The sequence below is a fragment of the Oryx dammah genome, unplaced genomic scaffold (assembly GCF_014754425.2).
Source record: "Oryx dammah isolate SB20612 unplaced genomic scaffold, SCBI_Odam_1.1 HiC_scaffold_737, whole genome shotgun sequence".
In the NCBI taxonomy this organism is placed as follows: domain Eukaryota; kingdom Metazoa; phylum Chordata; class Mammalia; order Artiodactyla; family Bovidae; genus Oryx; species Oryx dammah.
In genome coordinates this window covers 1-9,226 of record NW_024070887.1, presented here as the reverse complement: position 1 = coordinate 9,226, position 9,226 = coordinate 1, and the positions used below count along the sequence as shown (strand labels likewise).

At 38.5% G+C, this 9,226-nt stretch overlaps 1 protein-coding gene across 1 annotated transcript; it reads left to right on the top strand.

The window, feature by feature from the left end:
* Nucleotides 1-7,168: 7,168 nt before the first annotated feature.
* LOC120859374 (protocadherin beta-12-like) lies at nucleotides 7,169-9,221 on the top strand (the record flags this gene model as incomplete). Its single annotated transcript, XM_040235509.1, has 1 exon — nucleotides 7,169-9,221. A coding segment is annotated over exon 1 (1,368 nt), but the record flags the coding sequence as incomplete, so codon positions are not given.
* Nucleotides 9,222-9,226: the final 5 nt, after the last annotated feature.

Sequence of the window (9,226 nt, the reverse complement as noted above, 5' to 3'; positions counted from 1 at the left end):
TATATGATTTTACAATATTATTTCATCCTTTTTTCTCCATTAAACAGGTTAGTTGTAATCAGTACCCCATCTAAATATTAGTTTGTATGTTTAGTTCCTTCAAAATGTACAAGAGTTTAGTACTATTTTCATTCTAGAAAACAGGTTGATTTTTTTTCCTAGTATATTTCATAGACTGAATCTCATCTTATACACCTACATTACTTCCTTTACCTAAGAAGACGTACCTGCATGTCTTGACCTTACTAAAACATTTAATCATGATAAGAAACTGTATCATCTAGCTCCAAAGGATATTTTAAAAGAAATATTTCTTATTATTCTGCTCATGATAAAATGAAACATCACTGGTAGGATTCCCTGGTGGTCCAGTGGTAAGGACCTAGAGCTTTCACTGTCTGCACCTGGGTTCTTCACCGGTCAGGGAATTAAGATCTGGCAAGCTGCCTGTGTAGCCAAAAACATTCCAATCCACTTAAACAAACAAACCAAAACCATGAAGCATCATTCTGTAAGCAACATTATAATATCCTGTGTTCATATTAGAAGATTTAGCTTAGGGACCAGGGACTCCCTGGTGGCTCAGTTGGTAAAGTGTCTGCCTACAATGCTGGAGCCCAGGGTTGGGAAGATCTCCTGGAGAAGGAAATGGCAACCCACTCCAGTGTTCTTGCCTGGAAAATCCCATGTACAGAGGAGCCTAGTAGGCTTCAGTCCATGGGGTCACAAAGAGTCGGACACGACTGAGCAACTTCACTCACTCACTGTGTTCATATTATTTCATTTTCTTTAAATATGCTACTCTTTGTTAATATTTTCTAATGTTCACCTTTGCTGATATATAAACCAGACTATGTCTTATAATTCAAACAAAATATAATAACCTGCATAAAAATGATTATAAATAAAAAACATTTTGAGAATCTGTATAAAGCTATTAGTGGACTATTGCAAAGCTTTTCACTTTTCATTTTATTTTGTAAATATATTTTAATTATCTCAAATTTTTAAATAAAGATGAACTAAAAATCTTAAGGAATCACAACAGATTCATCTCTAGCCCTCTTCTCTGTTTTCTGTAGCATTTATCTACATTTTCTGTTATATGTTTATACTGCTTTGACGTTCAGTTTTATACTTTAATAACTTCTTCCTGTAATAAAGGACTTAACTTTCTTACCTTTTTATTTCTTAATTACTTGACCTCCTCCTTTCTTTCTTTTCTTATTGAAATATAGTTGATTGCAATATTATGTTATTTCAGGTGTACCATGTAGTGATTTGACATTTGCATACATTATGAAATGATTACCACAAGTCTAGTAACCAGCTGTACCCATACAAGTTATTATAATATATTCCTTATGCTGTATATTACATTTCCATGTTTTTTGAAATTTTATAATTGTAGGTCTGTGCCTTTTAATCCCCATCACCTATTTCGTGCCCTGCTTGCCTTCCAATTAACAAACACACAAACATTGCACATTCCCTTTCTTCTATTCTCCCTGTCTTTGGTTTTCTTCTCCTGCTTCTGCTTCCTCTTCTCCCCCTCCTCCTCCTTTTGGTTAAACTAATAGTTTTGGTTTATTTGCTAAGATTACTTCAAAGTATACATTACCATAGTATGATTACATTCCCTTTCTTTAATATATCTTTCCTAGAGTTGATAATTATTTTTATTGGCACAATTTTCTATTTAATTCTATTGATTTTTCACATTATTTCTCCCTGAATATCATTATTTCCCCTTAAATTTTAAAAAAATCTCAGAAGCCTATCAGTTAATCTTAGTTTCTGGAGATCTTTTGCTCAAATTCCCTCCTATCTCTCGCCTTCATTTATACTATTTGCTCTATAGTTAGGACTTAACATTTTCCTATGTTGGTCCCCTTTGATAAGAAACAGTATATAGTGGATCCTTGAGCAACAGGGTTTTGAACTTTGTGTCCACATATATGAGGATTCTTCTAATACATATACAGTTGAGCCTCCGTATGCACTGACTGCACATCTGATAAGTCAACCCACTGCAGAATGCAAACTTAATACACAATCTTAGCTTGGCTGAATCCTCGGATGTGCAACCCTTGGATGGGGAGGGCCAACTATGGGATTTGAGCATCTGGGGAATTTGATATCTGTGGGTCTTAGAACCAACCCCTCTCAAATTCTAAGAGGCGACTTATTTAGCTGACACAGATCTCTCAATATCTTCATAAAAATAGAAGCAGAAGACTTAAAATTTTTGAGAACTTGCCTTGTGAAGGTATTTTGTTTTCATTTGATTGATAGTTTGGATATAAAATTCTAGGCTGAAAATAATTTTCCCTCAGATCTTGAAAACAGGATTCCTTTTAGTGATTGCATATAGAGTTGCTATTCAGAAGACTTTCCATTCTAATTCCTATCTCTTTTAACCTCACCACATTTTTGCATGGTGGAAACATTGGAAACTGTTTCTCCTATTCTGAAGATAAATCAGTGTCAGCTATTTATCTAGTCACATGTGTGTACTCTGTTAACATTTAAACTCTCACTTTTAGCTCTGAGAAATTTCCTTGTTCTATTTTCATCATAATTTCTCCTTTGAATTTTTTATCTTCTCACCATAATCTCATTAGTTAAATACTAGATATCCCGAACTGATTGATTGTCTCCCTCTAATTTTTTTCCACTTATTTTCTTTTTGCCTCTTGTTCTACTTTTTGGACAAAATATTTTATCATCCAAGCTTTATACTTTTATTTTTTGGCTGACAAATATTTATTTTTAAGAGAGTTCTCTTGAATGTTTTTCATAGCATCTGTTTTAGATTTATAATTGTAGTGTCTTTTGTCATTTAGATGACTAGTAGGCACATGAAAAGATGCTCAACATCACTAATTATTAGAGAACTGCAAATCAAAACTGAGGTACCACCTAACAGTGGTCAAAATGGCCATCATTAAAAAGTCTACAAAAAACAAGTGCTGGAGAAGGTATGGAGAAAAGGGAACTCTCCTACACTGTTAGTGGGAAGGTAAGTGGGTACAAACAGTATGGAAGTTCCTCAGAAAACTAAAAATAGAATTACCACTTGATCCAGCAATCCCACTCCTGGGAATATACCCAGAAAAAACTAAAATTTAGAAAGATACACGCACCCCCATGTACACAGCAGCACTATGCACAATAGCCAAAACATGGAAGCAACCTAAATGTCCATCAACATATGAATGAATAAATAAGAACTTAGTACATATATACAATGGAGAACCACTCTGCCATAAAAATGAACAAAATAATGCCATTTGTAGCAACACGGATGGAACTCGAGTATCATACTAAGTGAAGTAAGTCAGAAAGAGAAAGTGCAAATACCATATGAAATCTCTTATATGTGGAATCTAAAATATGGCACAAATGAACCTACCAACAAAACAGAAACAGATTCATACGACATAGAGAACAGACTTCTGGTTGCCAACAGGGAGAAGGGGAGAGGTAGAGGGATGGACTGGGAATTTGGGGTTGGTAGATGCAAAGTATTACATTTAGAACGAATAAACAACAAGCTCCTAAAGTATAGCAGAGGGAACTACATTCAATATCCTGTGATAGACCAAATGGAAAAGAACATTTTAAAAGTATGTATATATGTGTGTGTGTGTGTGTGTGTGTTTGTATAACTGAATTACTTTGCTGTACACCAGAGACTGGCACAACACTGTAAATCAACTATAATAAAAAATTATTGTCATCTACAATTCATCTTTTTAAATTATTAAATTCATTGTGCAGTAAAAACCATTTAACTACTTTTAAAATGAGAGTGAGTCATAGAGAAATTAAGAACTTGCCCAAGATTATATAGCTAGGAAGTAGCACTAAGCCTTAATCCATTCTTTATCTTACAAAAGAATACATACATCATATGATTACTATTGCGATTAAATGTGTAAACACATATGTGGCACTAGAATAATAGGCAGCACAGAATACTCAATAAATATTAGCTCTTATTAGATTTTACTACTCTTGAGGATATGAATCAGATTTTTTATATTGAAATATAGTTGATTTACATTGCTCTGTTAATTTCTGCTATCCAACAAGTTAATCAAACATTTTAAAACACTTTCTTCTGTTTTCTCTATTTCTGTATCTACTTCCTCCTGTGACTCCCTTTTATGGTGGTGGTGGTGGTTTTGGCATTAATACTTTGTTGGTATTAATACTTCATGTCTTGTGGTCCATGGCTATCTTCTCATATTTAAGAATGATGAGAGATCAAGGTGCTGACAGTTAGCTCTTTGTGTATGTGATAATGAGGTTATCTATGGCAGGACTTCACTCTAATGTAATCATTGTAAGATAAGAGTTATTAGCTTAGGAGATCCTCAAATACCAGTATGTTTAAGTTTCTGTTTGAGCCTTTCATATGCTCCAGGTTAGGATTCTGCAATATTGTCTGTGCAAGAGAGAGTTAGAGATGCGCACCCTGCATATTGCAACTGGAGACTACTATGTGGAAAGGGACTAAAAATCTCACCATTCAGGATGCAAAGTTTTGTTTGATTTCCCTATTTTGGGCTTCACCCCTCACACTTACACTCTTAGCTCTGCCCAGGGTCTCCAAAGTTAGAGATGTTGTTTGGTCGCTAAGTTGTGTCCAACTCCTTTCCAACCCCATAGACTGTAGCCCACCAGGATCCTCTGTCCATGGGACTTCCCAGGCAAGAATTCTGGAGTGGGCTGCCGTTTCCTTTTTGGCCCTCAATGAACTTTTCTTTTTTCTTTTGGACTTCAGTCTTATACACTGGGTTCCTCTAAATCTTGTATCCAAATGGGATTATGTTGGACAAACAGGAACTTTTCTTTAGACATTTCTTGGAACTGATAACTGCTCTTTGATCTGATTTCTGTCATCAAATTTATATATATACATTCTTGGTCTCTGTAAGTTCATATAATTTTCATTAACTACCATTTATTGGGTATTTAAAAGGAGTGAGCTGTGCAAAATCAAAGAATTACATGAAAGTACTGGATCACAATAAACTGGAAAATTCTTAAAGAGATGGGAATACCAGACCATCTGACCTGCCTCTTGAGAAACCTGTATGCAGGTCAGGAAGCAACAGTTAGAACTGGACATGGAACAACAGACTGGTTCCAAATAGGAAAAGGAATACGTCGAGGCTGTATATTGTCACCCTGCTTATTTAACTTATACGCAGAGTACATCATGAGAAACGCTGGGCTGGAGGAAGCACAACCTGGAATCAAGATTGCCAGGAGAAATATCAATAACCTCAGATATGCAGATGACACCACCCTTATGGCAGAAAGTGAAGAAGAACTAAAAAGCCTCTTGATGAAAGTGAAGGAGGAAAGTGAAAAAGTTGGCTCAAGGCTCAACATTCAGAAAATGAAGATCATGGTATCTGGTCCCATCACTTCATGGGAAATAGATGGGGAAACAGTGGAAACAGTGTCAGACTTTATGTTTGGGGGCTCCAAAATCACTGCAGATGGTGATTGCAGCCATGAAATTAAGAGACGCTTACTCCTTGGAAGAAAAGTTATGACCAACCTAGATATTGAAAAGCAGAGACATTACTTTGCCAACAAAGGTCCGTCTAGTCAAGGCTATGGTTTTTTCAGTAGTCATGTATGGATGTGAGAGTTGGACGGTGAAGAAAGCTGAGCATTGAAGAACTGATGCTTTTGAACTGTCGTGTTGGAGAACTCTCAAGAGTCCCTTGGACTGCAAGAAGATCCAACAAGTCCATCCTAAAGGAGATCAGTCCTGGGTGTTCACTGGAAGGGCTGATGCTGAAGTTGAAGCTCCAATACTATGGCCACCTCATGTGAAGAGTTGACTATTGGAAAAGACTGATGCTGGGAGGGGTTGGGGGCAGGAGGAGAAGGGGACGACAGAGGATGAGATGGCTGGATGGCATCACCGACTCAATGGACGTGAGTCTGAGTGAACTCCGGGAGTTGGTGATGGACAGGGAGGCCTGGTGTGCTGCGATTCATGGGGTCACAAAGAGTCGGACACGACTGAGAGACTGAACTGACTGACTGTAATATTGCTCTTCGAAATTTGGAAGGAATCAAACATGAGGGTATTCTGTCTTCTCTGAGCATAGTAAATCTCACTCTAAATTCAAAAATAAAAATAAAAGGAGTGAGGATAACTGTGTGTAATAAATCCATCTACTTTTCAATTTCTGCCCTTCTGTAGTGATTTGTTTTTCAACCATGTGTTTAGCTTACATTTTTAAGAATATAATTGAACTTAACATTTTAAAAATGAAAACTTCTTAGATCCCTCCTCCATCAATTTCTGAGCACACTCTTGAGACCTTCTATATGGACATCACAGGTGAATTCTGTTTCAAACAATCTCCCTCACCATGTAGCAACCATGTACTTTGGCTAAAACTGAAACCACCAAAAGCTTAAGAGGTGATCCTAGAGAGGATTAAAGTAAAACAGAAGACAAAGATGAGTTCAGATTCTGAAACTAAAATCTCCACCTACAATTCTATTGTGGGCTTCCCTGGTGGATCAGCTGGTAAAGATTCTTCCTGCAATGCGGAAGACCTGGGTTAGATCCCTGGGTTGGGAAGATCCCCTGGAGAAGGGAACGGCTAGCCACTCCAATTCTGTTCTGGCCTGTATAGAATTCCATGGACTGTATAGTCCATCGAGTCGCAGAGAGTCGGACACAACTGAGTGACTCACTTTCACTTTCATAATTCTATACCCCTGAAACAATGATCGCCTCAGTAGCAGGTACATGATCTTGGTTAATCTGATCAGAATAAAACCAAGTTTTTGTCCTACAACTGGGAAAGAGAATCTCTCTCACTCTCTCTTCCTGCGCTGAAAGAGACAGCAGATGACCATAACTGGAGCTGGAATAAATCTTGGGAAACTGAGGGAAGCCAGTTTTAGGAGTAAGCCTGGGTTAAATGAAACTAATATGTTTGTGTATTTGTTCTTTTTTTTTTGGTAAATTATGAGAAACTAGAACTAAATTATGGATTTCCACAATATGTTCCACCCCAATCTCTTACTTCATTTTTCTCTTAGTTCACAGTTCACTGCTATCAAGGAAATCTACAGAAGGCCTTCTAGTGCTATAAGAACTATCTACATATAGTTCTCTTTGTTCTACCTTATGGTTAATTCAGTTTTATATCCTTTGAGAGGACTTCTGAAATGTCTTGTGTACACTTTCCCTTTCCCTTACCACCTAAGGAAGACCAAGTAGTGCTGGAATTTTGTTCAGTTAAACAGTCACTTATACTCTCCTTGTCTCTGGTGCTCAGTTTTCTCAGAAAGATTACAAGCTCCTGGGGGCCAGGAATCACATCTTATATTTCACCACAATTGTGTGGAGAGTGGGGAAGGATACTTAAATGCTTTTTAAACATGCTAATAACATCAAAAACTATAAACAATATAGAATAACTCTTATGGATGATAGACTATATCTGTAATCACTTGAACACAATACATAAAAGAATATTTGCTTCTGGAGGATATTTATGTGAATGGAATTTAGGGAGCTTTCATCAAACTCTGAAAATCTGTGGAGACGCATGGTGGCGCTGCAGGATAACATCGCTGGGGGAGAAAAAACATTCTATGCTGGATGATGTTCTGGACATTGTTACCCAGTGCAAAAACAGCACTAGGAAGACAGAACAAGGCTTCAAGTGGCAAACTAGAAGTTACTGAACAAGGTTAAAATCCTTAAGCCTCGGAAGATTCGGTGGACATTATCAGAGGCACCTTCCCCAGAAGTGGGAAGGGTGAAGCGATTCTGCAGGAAGACTTTTGGGAAAGGAGCTATGGAGATTGGAGGGGCAGGCGTTCTGCAGATAAGGCAAGTCCTGCTTTTCTTTGTTTTGCTGGGGATATCTCAAGCGGGCTCTGACTCTGGGCGCTTCTCAGTGGCAGAGGAAATGCAGAGTGGGAGCTTTGTAGGCAATCTGGCAAAAGACCTGGGGCTGGAAGTGGGTGAGCTATTCTCCAGAGGGGCTCAGGTGGTCTCTAATGATAACAAACAGCGATTGCAGCTGGACATAAATACAGGGGATTTGCTCTTAACTGAAGCACTAGACCGGGAGGAGCTCTGTGGCTCCACCGAGCCCTGTGTGCTGCATTTCCAGATATTAATGAAAAGCCCCTTGGAGTTTTTACGGATTGAGCTCCAGGTCAAGGATATAAATGATCACTCTCCTGCCTTCTTAGAAAAAGAAATGCTCTTAGAAATCCCAGAGAATAGTCCTGTCGGTGCTGTGTTCTTACTAGAAAGTGCAAAGGATTTGGATGTAGGAATCAACGCTCTAAAAAACTACACAATAAGCCCCAACTCTCATTTCCACATTAAAATGAGAGTCAATCCGGATAACAGGAAATACCCAGAGTTAGTTCTGGATAAGGCGCTGGATTATGAAGAGCAGTCTGAACTCAATTTCATTCTCACCGCTCTGGATGGTGGGTCTCCACCTAAGTCCGGGAGTACCTTGGTCCGGGTGGTGGTCGTGGACAGTAACGACAATTCCCCTGAGTTTCAGCAGCCATTTTATGAGGTGAAGATTTCAGAAGATAGCATACTAGGCTCACCGGTTGTCACCGTCTCAGCTTGGGATTTAGATTCAGGTAAAAACGGGGAAATATCATATATGTTTTCCCATGCCTCAGAAGATATTCGCAAGACATTTGAAATTAACCAAAAGTCTGGAGAAGTGAGTTTAACGTCACCCTTGGATTTTGAAACAACTGAATCATATTCCATAATCATTCAAGCCACAGATGGGGGAGGCCTTTTTGGAAAATCAACACTCAGAATTCAGGTGATGGATGTGAATGACAATGCTCCTGAAGTGACTGTGTCATCAATTACCAGCCCAATCCCAGAAAATTCTCCGGAAATTGTGGTTATGGTTTTTAGTATCCGAGACAGAGACTCTGGGGAGAATGGGAGGATGATTTGTTCTGTTTCAGAAAACCTCCCGTTCGTGCTAAAATCATCAGTTGAGAATTACTACACGTTGGAAACGGAAAGAATGCTGGACAGAGAAAGGCAAGCGGAGTACAACGTCACCATCACGGTCACTGACATGGGAACTCCCAGACTGAAAACCGAGCACAACATAACCGTGCTGGTGTCTGACGTCAACGACAACGCCCCCGCCTTCACCCAGACCTCCTACACCCT